Below are 23,744 nucleotides of genomic sequence, written 5' to 3' on the forward strand. Positions count from 1 at the left end.
GTCATGTGTTTTAATATATATGTTTTTACAACATTTATAAATATCAGTGGATATAACGAGTGGATATATACTATCTAATCAACAAAATGTATCAGGTAAATTTTTTTTCCTTATTACTGATAATAAATCACTCGGGTGAAACAATGCCTTGTAGTTTTGCCCAAACATCAACATTTTTCAACAAAACTTTCACAAAGTATTGTAATGTCCCTCAGGTCATAGAATAATGCGTTTTTATGGTTTCTGAAGTACTTTATAAATGTTCACCACAGCGTTGTGGGGGGGAAAAAAAGGACATTGTTTCCAAGATGCTACTGTAAAAAAATTGATTTTTTGTGAATTTATAGGAAGAGTGTCAACTACAGCCAACAAATGCCTGGTCCTGGGGGAGCATCCCACTGAAAAATGCTTGGTCCTGAAAGGGTTAATGTGCTTTGCAATGAAGCATGATAAATAGATAAATCATTTTGGAACATGAATATGATTAATCTTACCCCTGGTAGTAGTCTGACTTCCAGGACACTTAAATTAAATGACATATCTCTTGTATCCTGGTGTGTCATCTTCCATTCTTTAATTAACTTGAAATGATTAATTCATAGTTATTTTTAAATGAATTAGTTCAGAGCTTCCATTAGCAAAGACAACTTACAATCAATGAATGGAAATCAGTTTACGCACGGTTTATTAGGCTTTCCTTTACTTTTTGCTGATTAGGGCTTCAACTGGGATGTAACTATTGTTTTTTGAAGGATTTTAGATACATTGGTAACACTTATTCAGCGAGTTTATATATGTATGCAGCTGATATCTAGTCAATTTCAGTAGTCTGAAATGTATTTCAAAACACTGGAAATCCATTCATTGCCCCTTCAACAGTACATATGGTCATTTTGAAAATAGCCTATTTTGAGTGTGCTTCGCTAGATCAATTTTCCAATATCTGTTCTCCTGAATAACCTGTATCACCTGGTCCCCGTGCTTTGCTGCTGATCGAGCCAGTATAATAGTGCTATTGGCTCTTACAGACACACAGCCTTCAGGCAACCTAGGAACATGCGGTCTTGTTTTCTTATGAATGCAGTAGAGTGTTCTAAATATAGGTAAAGTTCGGCTTTAAAAAGCAGTGAGATGCACCAGTAAAAGTCAGCATGTTTTTACTATAATGGTCAACAAAGAAAAACCAATGCCTGTAGAGACTATTCCACCATCGCTTTACAGTAAATTAGAGTGGTTAACATTTCGGTATCAAAGCTTAAATCACTTCATGCCATTTCATATTTCAGTTATCATATATATGTGCTTCAAGAAGTGCTGAACAGATATGACTTCGTCCCAAGTAACAGAACTGAAATTGACACATGATCTTTTTCACGCTCTGGTTACCCTAAGTGGAATGAGCGTCCTTTGGGCATTAGGTCCAAACCAAATCTTAACTGTTTTAAAAGTTAACTATAGAATTTTACAAGAATTTGTAAAACTGTTTTATTGCTGTTTTTTGGATAACTGCAAATGTATCGCTTAAGTATTTTTTTTTTTTTTTTTTAATATTGTTTGGTACTGTTGTGCTGCCTCTTGCCCCAGGTACCCACTAAAAAGAGGGTAATTATCCCCATTGAGTTCAAACACCAACAAGATTATTGTATTGTTAAACCAAAACTTAACACAAATACAGGGGGAGAAATACTATAAATGATCCTGAAAAACATGAAATATTTATGAAACTCCTTTGAGAAATGCAATGATGAATACGAATGACATGGCTGTGCTGCCACAGGGCTCCTGCGTTTACCTGGAGGAAGGTTGGGTCTCTTTCGTTTCTTGCTGTTCTCAGCCCCATTCTCTACAGGGCACTCCGTGACCAGGGGTCCATTACAGTTGTTAAACTGTAGAGGTTCATTGTTAGTCGAAGGGTCAAAGGGCAGCGGGTTTAGTCCTAGTAAAAAAAATAAAACAATAATAGGTTTACCTGTGACAATACATTTGCATAATTAAATAATAAACAGTTCAACCAAACTGAATATATCCAGAAGATTGCACTTCCTTTGAGCTCTAGGGGATTCTTTTTTTTTTGTTTAGCAGTTGTTAAACATTTTCTACAGAAGCATGAAAATGAAAAACAAAAAGAAAATTGCTCTTGTACTTATTATTAATGGCCATGCTGTGTTATCGTTTGAACACACACTAAGAGAGTGCAATCATGCGTTGGCATTTATTTTGAGTGTTCTAGCCAAGGTGATGTGTCAATACAGTTCCGAAAGTCCATGCCCAGCATGTATCACTGGAACACACTATAGAGGATTGAGGGATTCTGATTAGATCAGTGTACATGTCACAGTGAAACCGGGAAAGCATTCACAATTTTCTATGCAAGGTGTCTGTGGCAGCAATGGCTGAGCTTCACTGCTACGTGTCTTAACCAGCACTTGTGGAAGTGCACCACTGAATTGTGTTAAATGAAGCATCATTAGTCTGGTTGATTAGGTAGATTACTTAAAGACCCAGGCATACCTTGCAGAACTATATAGAATCTTTTTACTCAAGCTCTTAAAAAAAAAAAAAAAAAAAAAAAAAAAAAAGGATAAAAAGTGATGCATAGAGGAATTCCTCAGAGGTGTATTACTGGAAATATTAGTAAAACAACTGTGTTTTTATGATGATTCATTAACTAACAGCACTGGGAGGGAAAATAAATCAACATCTGCCAGCAAGTACAGCAAGTTCTTTGCATCATTCATCAATCAATACCATTTTCTCGGTTGTAATATTTTCAGGTTAAGATATTGGATTTTGTAGACGTGAAAAAAGTCAAGTAGCAATTTGATGTAAAATATTGAAGCATATCAAGACTGATCAATTATCAAGAGACTGATGTACCAGTGCGACAACATGAATGTATAATGGAAGTGGCCTTTGCTAACCAAACCTCATTCTTCAAATCCCCACTGTTGCCACAGAGCTAGAGTTATTGAACCTGCTAATTTCCATGATGCAATCCAGTCTACTGTACCTTCAATACTGTCAGCACTTGTGTATTTAAACCTCCTTGCTGTACATATAAGCCAAAAACATCAAGTCATGCAAACCTAATGCCTTCTACACAATACTGCACAGCAATCCAAATCTACGCTACTGCACTCAAAACCAGTGTCTTGTTCCCTCCACAGCCGATACACTATTAAGCCACCTACTCAAAATATTAACAAACTACTCTAACCAATGCACCAACATTGAGCTATTTGAAAGCACAACATGAACCTTCTTTAATGCATCCAAGCCCTCTATACATAGTGTAACTTTCTTCATGCAAACTCTAGTTCAGAAAGCATAAAAAAATCTTTAAATGTAATGGATAGTTTTTCTCCATTTCTAGCTATAAGCATCCCAAATATTCCGTGCACATACTGCACCAAGATTGCTCTATGGTTCAGCATTACTGAACTGTTCAAGTCTCACTGACACAAAATGAGACATTTTTTATGGATGCAAGAAGTCACATTTTGATGAATGCTTTTTTGTTTGTTTGTTTAATCTCCATTACTGACAGAAGATTCGGAATATCCTATATGTCTTAATTCTCGATCTTAAATCGAGGAAATACACAGGCACCGCTTGTGAAATATTAATTTTTACCAGCCTTCTTAATTAAGCTAGCTGTTTCTACTGATTCATTCACCTTACCTTGGGGAATCTTGTGTTTTATGTCACACGTCTTTCAATTTATGAACACTTATAGAGTCTGACTATTCCCAAAGGTATTGTGCAACTAGTTCTCTCTCACACACAAACAGATTGTACACAGATTCAAATCCCATCCCATGAGCCAAACTTGCACAATTCACAAAAGAAAAATAGATTGAAAAGGAAAATGTCAGCTAACTAGAATGATTAAACAATTGGCAGAAATATATCAGAAACTATTGTAAAATAAACTCTATTATACATTGCAGGTAGCTTCTGTAACCTACGCTCAGCCCATTTTGTGCTGACAAAAAACCCTCTCTGCCTATTACACAGAATTAACTATAAAAAAATAAATAAAACAAATAGAAATGTATTTACTCATTTGTGGTCACCTCTCTGTAGGTTCTGGGGAAGAGACCACTCAAAACCTACTCCTTGTCTGAAATGTCATCAGAACCTACCTCAATGCGACCAAAAGTCTAGTGTTGTTTTAGTCTGCTGGCTACAATATATTGCTTGAAAAGAACCTAGCCAGTTCTTGTGCTGGTTCCAGGCACTTGACAACAAGGCTTCTGACACAGTCCCTCATCTCTAATGAGCAGGACAACTTGCCATCCAAGCCTTGGTTTTAGCTGTACAACAAGGCCACATTGTCTCACTGTTCCTCAAATCTAACCAACAGGGCAGTTCTCAGTTCACAACACTGAGCAATAGAATGTGACAGGGGATTTGGAGATCTGGTCATTGTTGTAGAAAACCACTATGGAATATGCATACAGTATAATGAAGGAAATGGGAGGAATACTCCTCTCTCCGGAGAGCTGTGTGCAAGGGGATGGGGAAGCAGTTGTGCCAGAGCTGCAAGAATCATGTGGAAGTCAATGCTGAATGTCTGAGCAAAGGCAGGTCAGAATACTTCAACAGTCCACAATCCCAAGACACCCATGTGAATAACATGAAATGGTAATACAATCTGCCATTTCAGAGGTCTGTGGAGCAGTATGCAGCGTGCTAATACTTCAGAAGACACAAAGCATTCCAGAGACTCATTATCATCTTTGTGCCTTCAGCGGCAAGGAAAACTGAACAGAAATAATACAAAAAATGTTTGAGTGTCTTTGCCAAGACACTTCAATAGGAACTCGTTGACCGAAGGGGTGAAAAGACCACTGGCTATGACAGATCTTCTGAGAGAATTCAAAGTGTGTTTGCTCCTTAATGAACAGATCCAGTACAACTCCTAGTTCATTAAAAAACTGACATTTAAAACTAAAATGGTCTCTCTATACATTTCCTGGCAATAATTTACAGTAAACTCTAAAATTAAACAAAACAAAAATAATCCATTCTTATTTTAGACTCATTTGTTACAATTTATGTTATCAGTTATTCAGATCAGAAGTCAGACTAATTAGTCAATTAAATATCATCCAATAAAACATCATCCAATACTAAAAGGCAGCTGTTTTAGGAAAAACAAAATGCAGATACATTTATGTACATGTTTTAAATCAATTGAAAAAGTACAATTTTATATATAACATGTGATCTATACAGTGGCTGTTTTTACTGCCACGCTAAAACGCGTAAGCCTGTTCATTTGCAGACCTCTTTCTACTGTATTTTTGATATGAAGGTAATTATCCCCATTGAGTTCAAACACTAACAAGATTATTGTATTGTTTTAATTCAATGGTAATCCAGTAAGACTCTCCACGGTTTGGATCGTTAAAATAGACTGCTATAAAAGTTTGATTTTAACCATTTAAAAATCGTAAAGAAACAATGTCTAGCCTTATTGTGTAATTTGTGCCAAATGGTTCTATAACTAGCACTTTGTGTCTGCTGTCAGAATACCTCCGAAACCACACTTCCAAATGAGCCATTTATTCTCAAGAGGCTTGCTGGCAAAGTTATTTTAAATGAACAATGTGACAGACAGTATGTAGTTATGAGGATCTATACTTCATGAGGAGACAGTTCCAACTTTACAGCACCATACACAAGTTTAGTCTGATAAATCAGACAAGCAGTATGAATGGTTGAGAAACATGATTGTACTATACATTTCTGTATTTTCTAACCCAAGGACGACTTTGATACTTTACAGTACAAGTGATCCATGTTTCTGTCTTAAGATAGTGTACTACCTACACCAAACCACTTTCTTTTCACCTAATCATGCCCGAGAGAGAGGCAGCTTCTGAAATATATCAACGTTATGTATTTTGTTTTAAAGAGAGAGACTGCCCAATGGCTCACTGTGACAGCAGGGAGAGATACAGGGATCATTCACCTTCAAAATGTATCAAAACAATTTGTGCGAGAGACTAAACATAATTCATCTGGCTTGGAACAAAGACATACTATGTTACAAAGAATTATCACATCAATAACCTAATGTATGCAGTTGGCCTTTTGTACTCTGACAACAGTGTCTTCAGAGACCAAATTCATACAGCTAAAATTTTGATGAACAAAGTGCTCCTGAAAGGTAATGAGTTTGCAATATTTATATGTAAATACATTGAACAGGGAAGGCATAAGGGAGCATCTACCTGAAGAATAAAGACATCTCTACTAGGAACCTCATAGACTGAGGCTAAGCCTTTTCCAAGGTTAAGTGACATTACAATGTTACTCCTGCGTCTGATAACAATCGAGGTGAATGGGCTGTGATTTAGAGTCATAAGAGAAGGCCAGTGTTACGGCTATAACCCAGGAATTCACAGGGGTCTGTAAGGGGTTCGATTTATTCTTAAAAATAATGAATCTTCTTCAGGTAAAGTCAATCAAAAAGACTGTATTCAGGAATCATAAATGCAAACAGGAACAAAGCAAATCAAATGTGATACATCAGTGATCTCACACACAGGTCTCAGTGGATGGTGTTCTGAGCTGGCATCAGTGTAGATGTTATTTACTTCTGAGCCAAGCTGAGCTTTCGTGGCATCAGAGATGTTGTTTTTTTTCTGAGCCGGCATGGCACAGAGCCGCCACCAGTGTAGATGTGAGTTTCTGAGCTGAGTCCGGAAATCACTTCGAACAGCACAGATATATATAGCTAGCTTACGTAATTAACCAAATTTGGTCTTATTTCCCTAGCATGAGACAAAGTACATTAAAAGGTTAAATTTCTTCACTTTACCAATGTCAGCAGAAACCCTGACAACAAGAAGTTACATTTAATGATACGAGTTTTGCTCAATTCTCGCAGGCAGCAAAGTGCTATACCCATGCATCACAAGGTCGAACAATAAGGCTGGAGATTGCAAACTGTACAGCTTAATTTTATGAGTTTATTAACCTAGCGTTGATTCAGAGCTTACATTAAACACAGGAAAACCACACAGTGTTTACAGTTCCAATGATTTCTCACTTCTTTCACCGTTTAAATGGGAAACATAAGTAACGGTAGTATAATGGAAAAGAACAGATGGCTGATGAAACAATAAGAGCTTGTGCAATTTAAATGGAAAAATCTAGTGTACACTGCCCCACACAAGGTGCGTGGTCATCAGAAAAAGCCTACGTGTTCCAACTGTATAGTGTGTTATTATGCGTTCCATGACTAGTAAATGGTTTTAGAACCAGTTTTAATAGGTTTGATTATGGTTTGTATATAGGCTCGAAACAGTTTTCTAAGCAGTAATAAAGGTTTTTATTTAGGTTATAATAAAGGTTTTTATTATTTTTATCATCCCTTCAAGGTCACAACTGCACTTGCTGAGTTACAAAAAGCCAGTTACTCCCTGCAAGGCAGGCCAATACATAAGCAAGAGTTTCAAAATCCTTACAGGTCCATTAAATTAGGCTTTTCACTCCATGTAAGCACATTTCTAACATGAAAGAGTGTTTATATTTAAATAAATATATTGGGACACAATTAAGTTATCTTTTTTTCTTCTAAGTAAACATATTATTTATATGGTAAAAATGATACAATGAAAATTACTGCTATTTCCACTGTAAGCTACATTTTCAAAGTGTCTTTTTTTAATGCCGCTGTTGGAGTTTTGTCCCATAAGTGGAACTGTTCCCCTGCCAAACAAATAACACATTTTAATGTATGTGCATCATCATGACCTATAAAACTACAGCACATGGAAAATAATCACTTCAATGACCATGCACCAGTTCAAGCCAACATGTAGTGGCTCTCAAGGGGTATCATTTCCATAAGAAAATATCACCAGACATTACAGCCACAATATGGACTGATATCTCATTAATGCCTGTACATACAGTTTCACCTAAAATCAGCCAAGCTTAGTCAGCTCTGCTTAACATGAGTTAGTACCACTAATAATCCAGATTCTGTGACGCATCGGCACCATTGTAGGGATACCCTATAACAGACCATCCTGACAAGTGAATGCCTCTGGAAATACAGTGACCACAATGTATACCCAGTTGGGATGAGGGATGTAAAGCGGTTCAAAAGAGTAAAGAGAGTTAATGAAGTGTGATTTCAAATATATCTCCCGAGTCCCAGATCCCACAACCATACAGTTCTCCTCTTTAACCAGCAGGCACACACCACCTCAATTTAAATATAGATGACATTCCTAATGAAGAAGTTTATAGTGCTGGTACTCTCCATATGAATGCTAACAAGGCACCTGCTGCATTTAAAATGATAATGCACAACAGACTTGCCGTTTTCTCCAGTGGCATTCTGACCATTTAACACGATTTCTCACTTGCTGTATCAGCTACAACGTGCAAAAGTCCAGGGTTAAATGGTAACGTATTTCATGCAAAAATAATGTAATCAGTATTCATTATATCAGTGACAAGGAGAAAATTCATCCTAATCCCCCTCTGTCATTGCAGCAACCCTCTGGGGATTTAATGAAGGTTAATTTATTTAAATCTCCCAACCACGCATTTTAATTCTATTAAACAAAACTAATGAATCCTTGGACTGCAGTCGAATCAGCTTCACTCGGAATACAGCGTTTGAAGTGTTTTTACCAATACCCCAAAAAGTCCACACTAATTTGATTTTACATATTTTTAAATGTTCTATGTTTTCCTATTACTCTGAAATTAACAGCACCTCCCAGTGATAACATTGCAGTACGACAGTTAAACCTGGAGGCCACGGAACGCAGTTTGGTCTCATTCCACAAATTAACCTTGCTTGGGCTTGCTCAGATGCAAGATAAAATAATCTAATCTAATCTAATCTAAAGGGTCATTCTATGCCAACTCAACCAGTGCCGTTGCCCATCCGTCTCCGATTTTCCTAGAAAAATTCACCTGGGGGTTTTCAGACACGATGAGTTCAGAAAAAAGTACTAGGAGCACCCTACTCACTTCTGGCAAATTGCTAGACGAGGGGTAACTGACGAGTTTTATTCGAACTTCAGCCTAACCTTTTACCCTGTAGGGGATGTGCGCCCTAAAATGGAAGTATTGCTGTAAGACCCTTAGGTACCAGTCTTCCAAATTCTGTGAAAAACGTTTGGTTTCAAATCCCACCACTGGTCATTAAACCCCCTTGAAATTTGAATTTTTGCTATTTCTACGAAGTTTAGGCCGTAATAACTTGCATGGGGAGGGGGGGGGGGGGGGGGGGGGACTCCAAAAAATCACCCAAAGATATGTTTGGATAGATGTTAATGAGATCTACAAGCATCAAGCAAAATATGTAAGCAGGAGTTTTTAGTCATAGCTCCTAAAAGTACCTAAAGCGCGGTGATCTTTACAATGTGGTTGAGTGCTTTTGTCATCAACAAGGGATTTGTAAAAGTGGTGTAACACACTTTCATAATGAAAATATATTTATCTTAATGCTGCACTAGCTCAGCACGTCATGATGGATAGATACTAAATTCACTAATATCATCCGATAAAAACTGCTTTTGTGGCTGCTCGGGGATTCTAAAATCAGTCAGTCAGATATTTCAATTAATCTGCTTCACGAAGGCTGTACAGACGAGGGGCTAGATATATCCATACCACTATGATAGGAACGACTAATTTAAATTTAAGTCTGACTAAATAGAACTACAGTACTGTGCAAAAGTTTTAGGCAGGTGTGAAAAAATGATGTAAAGTAAGAATGCTTTCAAAAATAGACATGTTAATAGATTATATTTATCAATTAACTAAATGCAAAGTGAGTGAACAGAAGAAAAATCTAAATCGAATCCATATTTGGTGTGACCACCCTTTGCATTGTATATAATATTACCATATACATATAGTAGTTTAGCTTATAGACTACACTGAAGAGCCAGAGATGATGACATATTATAAGAGCACATGCAAGCTATGCATTCGTTTTTTGTAAGCGAGTTAAAGCTGTTAAATATGTCTATCTATTTTAAAAAATGAATGGAGCTTAACGAAATCAGTGAGATGTGCAAGACAGTTTTATTTCCAGAACAATGCTCTTAATAATAGCAGGCTTGGTGGTCCAGTGATAAAGAAAAGGGGCTTGTTACCAGGAGATCTTCAATGGAAATCCTTGAACGATTAATATGAAAGTAAACCGGCTTTGTCACCATGTCATTGGTTTTATTAAGAATATAAAATAAAGCTTCTTCTGCGCTTTGAATTGCTACCATGGATGGCAGTTAAGGTCACTTGAATGTTTTAACCAAAAAAAGGTTTGACAGCTAGTATTAATTAGTGCCAATAGATTCTCTCAACTCTGGACATTCCATAAACCATAACCATAAACTGCATATGGTCTGCCCAACAGAGGACTGACACAGCGAAGTATCCCATACCTGTCCTTTTCCAGGCACAACAACAAAGTGTTTTACAGCGTGTTGATGTGCTGGAATTGTGCCAACCTGTGCAATAAACTATTTTTGGATTATATTAGATGCAGGGCTGCAGTCAGCCATGAAAAATCAGAGGAGGCATTTGCCCGTGCTCCCCGCCACTGAAGTTTCTATAACGGAAGAAAAAAAAGATATGAGGACATTATATGTTGTTTATTTAAATACAAAAACAGTTTTATTTTTTCTTACTGTTAGAGAATTTTGAGTACCTGAGGTTCTAAATGCACAGGACCTGTGTGGTTTTGTATAGTGGAAATAAGTAGCTTTTTCATTGCAACATTCAAATTCATTACAAAACAAAATACGAAATGTAGCAATGCCAGAATACTTGTTGTAGACACTATACTTAGTTTTAAATCCTTATCTATCAAATGTGGCAAGGCTCCTTGCAAACCACAACCCAATTGATTCGACAGCTCAACTACCAGCGTCAATCAAGCACTGTCTGAAATAAGCCTTTAAATATCCCACTTACTTTAAATGCGATATTTAGTGTTTCTGGTTTTCAGGTTTTATTTCTGAGGGCTATATGCACTCAACAAGGGATGAAATCTAAAACCTCCCAAAGAAGCTTAAACTCGTTTCCTGTTTATCAGGGGTGTGCAAAGTAACAAACACAAACATGTATCTGTAACGAGTAGCCTATGCCTATTTTTCAGGAGTACAAGTGACACTGGCATACAAAGCCTGTTACTTGTTCTTATTTTCTAAGGCACTTATGATTTTAGCCCTGCTCACTTTCAGCATTAAAAAATGGACATTAAATCTATTATGTTAAAGCACAGTCTGGTCACATTTTGAGTATGAGTACGTATCAAGTGTTTCTAAAAACATTTGCAGACACTTGGATTATTTGGACAGCTTATTCTGATACTGCAAAGAAGGTCCTACAAATATCCAATGGCCGCTCCAAAAGAGTAAAACGACAACTGCAACCATTGTATTTAAAAAAAAAAAAAAAAAACAGAAAATGTATAACAGTATTATTACGAACAAAAATAAATGCGCACGAGCGAGGAAAGCGTTTAACTCTAAACAAATTAGATGCAATATTGTCTATGATCTTGAAACCTTAAATGTGAGTTCCGGGAGCTGCCGGGCCGCGAAGCTGCTTGATAAACACATCAAAAGGACAACTTGTTGAAAAGAGGTGGACCAGAGCCACAGACAGGGTACATCAAAGGAAGGGCACTGCGCTGTGCCTTCCCAAAGAAATCTGTGGGTATCAGATGTATGAGCAGAGAGTGGATGATACACATCGCTATCCGGGCTGTTTGAAGATGTAAAAGCCACCTGCCCCTAGTGACCAGGTCCACCTGCTCTCACCCTGCTTGGCCCCTGGAGATCCCATTAATTCAGCCTTGCTCTTCATTTCCATTTTAGTTCATTTATACTTCAAACCGACTGCATTTTGAGCTTTGCAATGCAGCGTTTGAAGACATGACAAAATTAGGTGTCTGTGGTAATGCAGCCAGGTAAAAAAAAAAAAGGTTTATTTGGATGTTGTTTTCTTTAGCCTACTTTACATGTCATTAGACCAAATATCTTACCATAAAGTCACACTGTCGCCTTCTAGGCATGAAGCCCTCAGCTGTAATGTAAGCACCAGTCTCTAAGCCCATAGCTCTAGCAGTTGTCCACAATGATTTGATCAGTTTCATAACTAGTATGAAGCACTTTTTCTGTCCCAGTCCCCGGTCCCAAGGTCATTCAACCCCCCTGCCCTCCCTTAGCTCCAAGCACTACACAATACTGCATAACGTTTTCAACATACACCTTTAAGAAAAGACTACTGACTAGACCTATTCTGGCTAATGATACCCCTATACCAAGCCCCAGGAGAATAACTTTACTTCAGAGAGGTCAGTTTTACTGCTCAGTAACTTAACAGCATCATCCCTAAGGATTGCTTCTTTTCTCTAGGAATCTCTCAACCTCTGTCCTTCTGTAGGGCAACGGGCAGCAAAATCGATGATGATCTTTCTCCCAGCATTCACTTAATTTGAAATGGTTTACAGAGCAGTATACCCCAGTGAGTTTCCAGGGGAAATTCCTAAGGACCTGTCCTAACGTAAGCAAAGTAATAATGGAAAGACCATTGAGGATTTAACTACAAATAATATTATTTTACTTATTTACAGTGCCATTAAAATACAACATTCTGTTTTCAGAGGAAATCACAATCAAGGACAGCAAGAATTCATAGCAGTTTGATCCATTCCAGGTTTTACTATGAGCCTAATTAGCCATTGTGTTTAGGTAACACGAGTTGTACAATTAAAGAGTAAGTAGCTGGGTTCCAAAAAATATAGCGTTACAAGCCTCCACTGTTGCTGCAGTAACTGTTTAAATAATGTATCTGTACTAGAGGTTAAGATCCTACCTAGGACATTTTTGAAAGAGCTTTGAAACAGACTTTAAAGTTATAAGTGTAAAAAGTTGTCCGGATGTTAACAATGAAAAGAAAAATTACTGATACGTTATTTAAAACAGCTGCAGCAACACATGGGGACATGTAATGCTATACGTTTCAGAACCCTGCTACTTGAGCGGTACCTATGATTTCCATTACACGAGAGTAGATGTTAAAACTTCATGCTGATTTGAACTCGGCTCTCGCCAAGATAAGCACCAACTAAGACGTAGCTTTACAGTAAACTAATGTGATCCATATGTGTCTCCATCCATTTACGTTTCCTTCCATATGATGATGTAGATATCCTTCTGTCTGGTGTTAATGGCTGAAGTGTAATGCTGGCTCCAGGGATCAGCTTATTTTGCCTCCCTGGCGCATCAGCACACACAACGGCTGCAATGCTGGCTCCGGGGATCAACCAAAGTGCGGCCTCCCCAGCGCATCAGCATGACAACCGTCTGGATTGAGCTAAGTAGGGTACATCTCTGGGGTTTTCAAGTGGGCACCTTCCATCCTCAGTGTTTCGTCGACTAGCCCACGACACCTCAAGAGGGCTCGACGGTGATTCTGGCGTCCCAGCATCACCCCCCTCCGTCCCCCACTCAACTCAGCCCAGCTTACTTACCTGTCCCCAGCCAGAATCTTTCCGTCTCAACCACAGCCAGTTGCTGCTCCTCTCTGCTGCTTCAGATAAGTTCTTCACTGTGCGACGCAACTCTTGGCCACTGAATCCGACGTCTCTGAGAAACCGGGTTGTAGAGTGTGCCACAAATCCTCGACAACCCACTTCCACTGGGTAAACCCGAACTCTCCATCCTCGCTGTTCCGCTTCAGTGGCTAGTTGAGCATACCGCAGTTTCTTCCTCTCATACGCCTCATCTACAGCATCCTCCCATGGCACTGTTAACTCTACCAGGTGAACAAGGCGTGCTGATCCAGACCACAAGACAATATCTGGTCGAAGGTTAGTGGTGGCAATCTCAGGTGGAAAAATAAGCCGTTGACCAACATCTGCCAACATATTCCAGTCTCTAGCAGCTTCCAGTTGTCCTGGGCGAGGATTGGTATGAAAGCACTGCAGAGGTTAAGAGCCTACCTAGGTAGATATTTACACACTACTGCATTAAGGAAACATTAATACACCTCTTTGTAGCCTGTCTTTAATTATCAGGGTTTTCAGAGAAACCACAGCAAGACTTTATGGAGCCTTCCTGCTGTAATTACAGATGTAACAAACAGGAAAAAGAAAACATGCCCAACATGGACCATTCTGTTAGTAGTCTAGGCAAGCAGATCTATCTTGACTAAGTTTAACAGTATTTCCTCACGAGTGTGTTTAATGGAGACCTGACTGCGTACTGGAACAGCCTCTCAGATGGTGCAGACATGGTTTATGCTGCAATGTGCATCGGACACTTTTCTGAAACTCCCAAGGGTGAATGGATTGACAAGGGTAAAGGATATCTTTGGTGATCTGCAGCAATCCATAATTTAAATGTAATCCTTCAAAAAGTAGGATACAGCAACAGTTTGAATGAAGGTAACTGGATTGATGTGCAGTTGGTGCTCCTGTAAGCAACACTTATCTTTAGTCCTGAAGCTCACAGATACAAATCCCAAGTACGGATAAACTACCTTTTTCCACTTCTAGAAACAACCTGGAATTATCAAGCATGGTCAGTGGAGTGATCAAAACACAGACAAACAAGATAATGCAGACACAAAGAACAACAGCAGCACTTCCTCTTAGAGTCACCTGCAAAATGTGTTCATGTTGTTCTGTGTTGGTTCAGTAAGCATGGTACATACTGTTCTAAAAACACCAATTTAGCTCTTTAAATTACAAATTATTATTATTATTATTATTATTATTATTATTAGAGTTCTTGTTTTGAAGGAAGGAGAATAAATCAGCCATTGAACCAGTCAACCACAATCAACAAGTAATGTTACAGTACATGTGCATGTGTTTTGTCCAATTCTATTAATTAAACATAGCCTTCCAAATTTTAAAGAATTTATGTCCTTCATTATTGATCAAACTGTTAAAATGATTTTTATTGTATATGCTTTTGGGTGTCCCTAGAGCCTTGATGCACTTTGACAACCAAGTCACAGTCACAGTCCTCCCTGCTCAGAACATTGTTCACAGATTCTTTGACCTCTAGTTAGTCTGTGGGAAAATGACTTCCCTTGACACTAGTGTTTTGTTAAATATTTTATGATTTGACCAACGAACAGTAGAGAGACCAGCAACATAAAAAACAGGGTTGATTCTTGGTTCAATCATTCATATTCTATGAAGGAAGTTGTTTTTCCCACAGTTGGAAACTGAATTGTATATGTGTGTCAAACTACACCTGCACATCAACATGATGAGCAGGGATGGAAATAAGACTCCTATTGCATAACAGTTAGATCTTATTCTGGTTTTACTAGGAGTTTAATAAGCCACACCTGAGCTTGTTACATACACATGGCTAATCAAGCTTGTATTAAAACCTGGAATGGGTGAAACGGCTATGCAATAGGAGCTTTATTTCCATCCCTGATGAGCTTGCAGCATTGCAACATCAAGAGTAAAACACGTCATTTCTTTGTGTTGTGTTTCTCACTCTGTATTTTAGATACTGTAAAGGTTTTAAGTAGTTATTACTACAAGGTGACTTGTCTTTAGTTGTTTGAGTAGAGAAAAGGTCTCACTGTCACTTTGCATGCTTCAACACAAATTCCATTTCACATCACATCATATCACCTAGAGGAGGAAATCACTTTTGTATTCATGTTTTTAATATCTTTACCAAAGCAAAGTGTTGCTATCTGAGCTTATATTCCCTAGTGGCAGGAATATACAGGAGGGGTCGTACATACGTATGTATATCACACTTTACATTCTTCTCTACGTGTATATATCTGGAACATCACTCATCCAGTTGTTATGAAACAGTATCAACACTATTATTATTGAGAATATAAGATTGTGGGTATGAGTGGGGTGTTTGTCTGTCTCTTGCATTTAGATTTTTTTTTTTATTTTATCATGTCATGAACACCTCATCTGCTCACTGAAAGACAGCTAGGTATTTACAACGTTAAAGTAACTAGTGTGATTATACCACATTAAGTATATTAAAATTACCAAACCAGAAAAATGCTTGTTAAATGTAAGATTTTTTTTTTTTTTTAATTTTAAGGTGGTTAGATTTGTATCTCAAATCTCCAAAGTCATGCATCATTGTATTCCACATGGCAAATTAAACCAGTCAACCCTTTGAGTCTGTAGACATTAGCACTTATTGATTTTGACCAATAACCCAGCATTCCATCATCTATGGAAAGCAACCTTTACAAAGTTAATAAAATAATTTCTACTATAGGGATCTCCAGTTGCTAATCTGGTAAAAGCACTGTCGTTTGCAGTTCAGAGTGAGCAATGTCAGCTTGGTTTGAATCCTATCTAAGCAGAGTTGCAGGTCTTGGCTGTTGACCCACAGGAAGGATACCAAACAAACTGGTGTCCTTCCAGTTGGAAAAAAATAAAAATACTGTGGCAAAAATGTAGTCATTAAAAGTATTGTAAACATGATGACAGCAGCTCTATGTCCCTACTTGAAACTCATTAGTTGAACTTTCTTGGATCAATCAATTGCATCCTCTGTGTTCTGGTTCTGGTTCCAACAAGATAGCTCACTTTGAAAGGTTCCGTTACTAACATTGTCTTTTTCCTTGAATCAAACAACACCCCAGCCTTCCCTGGGACCTGTCTATACACATTTTCCTGCTTGTTTAGCAACCAGCTGCTGTCCACTCTCAACGACTGATATGATTAGAAGTCGCTAAATGGACCATATGTCATGTTACGTACAATTATAATACACAACAATTTTAAAATGAAGGGGGGAAAAAAGGCTGACTTGTTTGCTTGAATTTGAATTTAAAACCTACTGAACAGAAGGATTGCATTCTTGTGTGGTGATAATCAATCTACGGATTTCAGGTTACATTCGTACTTTAATGTACGAAAACAATCTCGGACGAGTTGTGCGTTCCTAGTTGTATTTCATGCCCAGTTTGTGTGAACATCTGCGGTAATTTATCTGCCTCTCATTTGCACATCAGCACCAAAGCATACAACTCATCCCTTTTGTGGTGAGGATAAACACCACATGCTTCCATTACACAGTGTCTGAACACAATACTTTCTGGGTTAGCAATAGCTGAGGTTTTTATATGTAATAGAGAGCATTTTCACATCCATGACTTTGACTGTACTGCAAATGAATGCCCCCCTTTTTCTTGTTTTCATCTTCATACTCTAGATGCTGCCACAACAGCACTGCAAACCCTTCCGCCACTTCACACAAGCACCCACCCCCGCACAAACAGCACAGGAAGAAATTACCAGCGGTTTATAATTGAATTACAACTACAAAAGGTAGGATTACAACAGCTCTGCTGTTTGGGGGTGACTGACAGAGTTGTCTAAAAGTGCCATTCTGACAATAACCGGTCGTACTGTAAATGCAGAATTACTAAAGCATGGCATTTGAGCTCCAGGGAATATAACAGACTGTACAAGAAAAGTAAATTACTTGCTGCTCAGTACACAAACTGACAGAAATCCTGTCAACACGTATGTGTGACAAAATGTCACTAAACCATCAATCTGCATACTTTTTCCCACCTAAGGCCTAAAATAATGTATGGACACATACACTGAAATAAAAAAATAAATAAAAAGTGATTATGCCATATTAAATCCCAAAATAGAAGCACATAGTAAAAATAGATTATGACGGAAAATTACAAAATAGACAAAAGGATTATAATTTCTTACATAAATACCTATATTATATTACTTATAATCAACCATCCACAGATAATTCATAGCAAGTTAGAGATGTTATCAACAGTTTACAGTTATATCCAAGTATATCTGGATTGATTTGTCCCCATATAAGCGAGGGCAGAGTGTCTCATGGGACCAGGTTAATGGGAAGATACATTCTGATGGAACAAGAAGGAATCATACTAAATTAAACAAGAAATGTGTTGCTTGTGTTCCTACTGCCTGAAATAGCCTTCTGTTCTCTTCTTCACTTTTTCATGATAAAACAGCCTTTTAAAAAAGTGCCAGTATAAAAGTTCTGTTTTATATTTCATTCATCCAACCAACTAACTACCCCAGGGACCACTAACCCAGTTAGACTAAGGCAATCTATAGTTCTATAGCAATAACCTTCTGCTGACCCTAAGCAGTACAGTGGATTTTGTTATAGCGTCATCTTTCTGAAGAGAAAGAGTGACAATTTAATGTCATAGTAATAGGGTCAGAACAAAATAATGGGAGAGAAATCCCTGTTCAAGCCATTAAAGCATGTGAGAAAGAAAGAAAAGGTACAAGTAAGAGCTACAGTAGACACTTTCAGGTTCAATACAGAAAGGTTTTATTCCAACCTTTCACTTGCTGGGGAAAAAAAAAACACATGAATGGGAAGTCATCCTACTGTAAAATGGTTGTCTTTCAGCGTCTCAAAATATATACCAGAATGTATCAAATGCATTAATGAAAATATTTGCTTTAAAACATTTCAGAACTAAAAAAAAAAAAAAAAAAAAGAAAAAAGAAAAAAAGAAAAACCACACTGTTTGTTTTAAAGCCAAAAAAGCAGGAGGAATGAAATAAAGATTGTAATTACCATTTATAAAAGACCTTGTGATCTCTAAACTAGTGAGGCGTGCCTCAAAGCTCCCTTGCAAAACGCTGACAAGCAGTCATGTCATGTTCCACAGGATCCACTGAAATACAGTGTCATTAAACACTGCAAGTCCATAAAACTAACCATTTGATGATTTGTTGATCCAATTATTTTATCCATCTGGTGCTGTGTATAGTAACATGTAAAAGTCAGCTATTGTGGCATCTGTGCGAGAGATCTGTCTCCATATTGAGGCAAAGTGACTTTCTTTTTGGTAGAGCTTCTAACCTACACACTGTTTATTTGAACTTGTGTCAGAATTAAAGTTATGATTATTACTTCAAGGCCGTTGCCAGCTACGAGGTACCCGAGGCGCAGGCCTCAGTTAAAATCATACTAATCATTATTTATTTAGGCTCTCAAGTAGCACAGCCAAGAGCACAACGCCCCCAATTACCAATACTCCATGACAGGGTTGTAATGTGTGAATAGCAAGTACAAACTCCCAAACCACAGGTGTGGAGAACATAAAACTCAAAATCTGTGTGCAGCATATTTACAGCACAGCATGTTCCTGTTTTTGGTATCTCCCCAGACCAGACTCTCCTATTTGCTCTCCAGTTTCTATCTCTCCCTATGATCTGAAATGTCTATAAGCTCAGCCTACACCTTTCTGAAACAGCTTTTGAAGAGAATTTAGATGGTTATATCCTGAATTACGTGGTACAAAAATTTAAATAAATAAGTAAATGTACTGACTTCTTACGCCCTAATACGTCACAAATCTTCTCCTTGATAAAAGTAAAAAGGTCCCAAAGGTTTGAAAACCTAGGATAGATTTAGAAGCATTTACCTGCACAGTGTTCAAGTTGTTAACGTATTGCCACAGTAACTGTTACCCAGCCTCCAGGTAGGACAGCTTATGGCTAATAGCTGGAAACTATTTTGCCTTCTACCTGCTGAGACTAAGCTTGCACACCAAAGGGATTTAACTTTGTCCATCAAATTATGCACAGCTCAGCTGTTTTGATTAATCATGCAACACTTGAATGTTTCCGTCCTGTGGAGCATTTCTTACCATACTCTAAAAGACAGGATGTTACAACACAGTATAATAAATATCCTATTGTGTTCTGTAGTTATTATAATTTGTTGTTCTAAATCTGTAATCACACTTAGGCACTCTGTTGTGTAACCCAGTTGTATGCAACTTAATCAACATGTGGACTTTCTTGCAAGTTGTTGCTAGCCGCTTAAGTGATCACATACACCTATAGCCAAAAGTTTTGCATCACCCTATAGAATTAACACATTTTGCTTCATAAAGTCGAACGAAACCTACCTACCTAGTTTTCCATATAAGCTTTTCTTAAATTGTTTGTGTAAAAATGATTCAGTATTACAATAAGGAATATCTGAAATCTGTTATTTTACAGTCTTTTACAAAGTTTGACATTACAAAATATAATGCAAATAAAATAATGCTAAATATGGTTTATTTGAATGCAGAGGGGTGCAATGATAGACTAATGTCATGATACAATATGTATCACAATATGATATGCATCACAATACATGTGATGGTCCGGATGGGCTACTTGTATGAGGCATAATAAGATCAAATGATTATTTAGCGAAGGACTATTTTGTTAAAAAACTCAAATTAAATAAGATAGGGAGAGTATGTATTCATACCTACTATAAAACACATGTATTTATTCAAGAACCACTTGGTAAACTACAATGAGCTATGATGTTCTTCTGGTTAAATGCCTTTGAAGATGATCATTACAAAAAACATCTCATCTGTGAGATCAGTGAACGAGCTATATTTTTCAATAGGGTGCATGGCCACCAAGTGAAACCAGGCAAAATGTTTAAAACTGTTCCGAATTAATACATGCCCATTCCCCCATTTGCACAACAGTAGTGTGCTGCATGTACCTACTGTACATATTTTGTATAAACAAACCCCGACCATACTGCAATATACTTACTGCTTTACTCAGTGCCTGTTAACGCAGGGCCAATGTATGCCACAAGGAACAGACTTGGGTTGCTTCAAACTGCTGGCATAACATGGCTCAAGTCAGACTGAATAGCATGCCTTCAAAACCCCCGGTGCCTGGCAGTGCAAGGTCTCTACACACGCACAGACGCTTCACAGAAAACAGGAAACCCAAACATATAATACAGCCTTTTCAAAGATACAGAGAGTGCATTTAACTAAACACTACCTTTCTTTATTACCTCAAATTCCTGTATTTAGGAGTGTGTTTAAAAGGTACCTGAATGAATGCACTCAAGACTGGGGTCCTCTGTGTATCAACAGCTGGTAAGGCATGCATCCCCACGGCCAGTAAATATACCTCCCCCTCCATCCCCCAATGCTAACACAACTCTTTGCAGTAGGGAAAGATGTATTGAAGTAGTGAGAGGTAAATTGGTTAAACATGATCCTGACTTAGCTCAGAATAATATTTGACCCCCAATCAGAAGCGGAACACTAGTTGCATGCATTCATCACACTGCAAGCTGACTAACTGTGCATCTTTATTGACTGCTACCCCCCTCATCAATCTCTACACAGCAGATGGTCCTGTAGCATGAATTCACGTACAACCAAGTGCTTTAATTCTAACACTCCAATTCGGGGTTCAGTACACTTCTAGACCAATGTTAAGATGTACTGAAGAGCTCCAGGCTCTCACTGATCTAATTTCATACATGCCATTTCTATTGTAATCTACCCATCCCAGATCAGCAGACTGTATTACTGTTTAAGGCTCCAGTCAACATAATAATTGGTGTTTCCCTAACAAGCACAAATTTAATAAACAAGATAAAATAATTACATCTGCTGAAAAACACTCTTTAAAAATGTGCATTCATATTGCATTCTGTTCCCAAACACAATGAAGAGAGTTACCAAGAAGCAAGAGTTTGTATATATCTCGAGCCACGGGATGTGTTGCACCCATTTCATTTATTTTACTCTGACAGCCTTGAAATATAAAATGGAAAAAAAAAAAAAAACACACACCACAATCCGGTACACTACAATTCTCATGAAGCATTAGTGAAAGCTGATATACTTGTTGCTTCCATGACTACAGTATTTATGTTTCTACCATGAACAAGTCAAAATAATGTCTTTCACACTTGTGGCAATATCTACAGTACATACCTTGGATTTATACATACTTTAGCTTTATAAATCACAAACTATTACGTATTAATTCCTATGTGTGGCTAGTGACATGACATTTGATATAGATCTTGTTCCCTTGGTGATCCAGGAGGTTAATGTCATTCTCCGTTCACTCAACAGCTTTGTTGTTTCTAAACCACCACAGCAAAGCACTCTAATATAAATATCATGTAGAATATCTGCACTGGTACAGCAAACAGAGATGGGTCAGCTCTCCACAGGGACCAGCTGCTATCTATTACAATACCAATTATCAGTCGTGCAGTTGTTAAGCTTAAGGTACCGTTGCTTTAATTAGCAATCCATGGGAGCCCAGAGCAGCAAGAGATCCTGTCGCATGTACGACACACAAATCAATGCAAATACTAGAAACTCAATTACTGCAATACTCTGTGAAGACAAGCTCATTCTATCAGTAACATCAAATGCATTTTGCTTTTCAAAAACTGCAGAATTCCAATTAGGTTAAGCTGTCTACTGGGAGATAGCCTACATTTGGTTTGCTGCTGGTGGTAATCAGATTTTAGCTAAGAGTGTTAAAACAAGAGAGCAAGGGGCTCATATTCGGCTATGCAGGTGGCTAGCCTAGTAATCAAAATTCAGCCATCGATACTATACTACAAAGTAATAGGTGGTTGCTGTGCAGCTCATATGAAAACAGCCTTCCTCATTTGTAATGTAATGAAATCTCAAATTGCAATTAAAATATCTCCATTGCAGGGAAGTACTTTCTGATTGTGTTGGATATCTTGTTTCAGGATAATAGAGTTTTATATGTGTGGAGTGCAATTAATTTGTTGAGAAAGAGAACTGAAGAAAACTTTTAAATGTCTTTAGAGGAACTAGAAAGGTCTTTGATGTTGATGTTAAAAAGCTATGTGTATTAATGATTCCTTTAGGTTTCAACATCTGCTGCAAGCGTCCTTTTGGGGCAGATATTACACTTCAGTTAATGTAACATCAGGTAGTGGGCCACAACATCAGTGATTGTGTTATTATGTTTTGGGGCAGATTTCAAATAAATTAAAAATAAAAATTAAATAATAAAATCAAGCTATTATAATTAAAGTTTTAATATGCAACACTACAATAAAATCTGTTTCCCTTGAACTCTTTATGTCCAATTAGCTGTTTTTCCTAATGACTGATATTCATGGGAGTTAGGGACCTGTTTTGTTTTCAGAACACTGCATTTTATAAAACTATAACTATAAAACATTGGAGAAAATTATGAAAGAAACTTTGTAAACCGGTTTCTAAAAATTATTTGACAAACATTGCTATATATATTTTTTTTTAGTATTACTGCATTTTATTGACTGATTTTGGATCTTAAATCTAGGCCAGTCAAACTGTATACAGACGCAGACACAGGGCATTTGAGGAAATGTACAGTAATCACAAATCGATCTGTGCAGAGCCCTACAAGATAAAAGCAAATAGCTGTCATATTCCCAGATGGACCTGTATCCATCATGGTGCCATACTAACATAGCTTGACATGATTCACTCAGGCAGATGGAGAGAAGTGTTGCCTCTGGCCACTAGGAAGAAAAAAAAAAAAAAAAGGGACACTGGCTGATTGAAAATCTTTTAAGGAGCAAGGGAGACAGCTGTCGCAACAGAACCCATTGCACTGAAAATGACAAAAGCCATCTACCTGGTGTATATATATTAATCAAAAAGTAAATTCTACTTAACCAATTTAATTACATTTCTTTGTAAAAACTGGAGCTCAGGAGACAAGCGCAACAGTAAATACAAATGTCAGGCAGGATTACCGTTTGAATAATTTATGATAATGTATTTTGTCAAGCCTATTGGTACATGACCATTAATAAAAATAAATATAAAAAAATTAAGATTGCTGGGAAACAGTCCAGTTCTGTTGTAATGTATTACAAATTTGGACCCCTGATACAATACAGCTAAAA

General features: G+C 37.6%; 1 protein-coding gene across 10 annotated transcripts in view; it reads right to left on the reverse strand.

The window, feature by feature from the left end:
• Nucleotides 1–23,744, reverse strand: part of LOC117430884 (ecto-NOX disulfide-thiol exchanger 2-like) — a 117,754-nt gene that overhangs the window by 55,650 nt on the left and 38,360 nt on the right. For 9 of the 10 annotated variants that reach the window (XM_059001493.1, XM_059001496.1, XM_059001495.1 and 6 more), the window contains one exon: nucleotides 1,793–1,936. The exons of the other annotated variant lie outside the window; for it this stretch is intronic. In XM_059001493.1, the coding sequence (XP_058857476.1) occupies nucleotides 1,793–1,936 (144 nt within the window). The remainder of the gene's footprint in view (nucleotides 1–1,792; nucleotides 1,937–23,744) is intronic. 10 annotated transcript variants of the gene reach the window in all.

The sequence above is a fragment of the Acipenser ruthenus genome, chromosome 26 (genome assembly GCF_902713425.1).
Source record: "Acipenser ruthenus chromosome 26, fAciRut3.2 maternal haplotype, whole genome shotgun sequence".
In the NCBI taxonomy this organism is placed as follows: Eukaryota; Metazoa; Chordata; class Actinopteri; order Acipenseriformes; family Acipenseridae; genus Acipenser; species Acipenser ruthenus.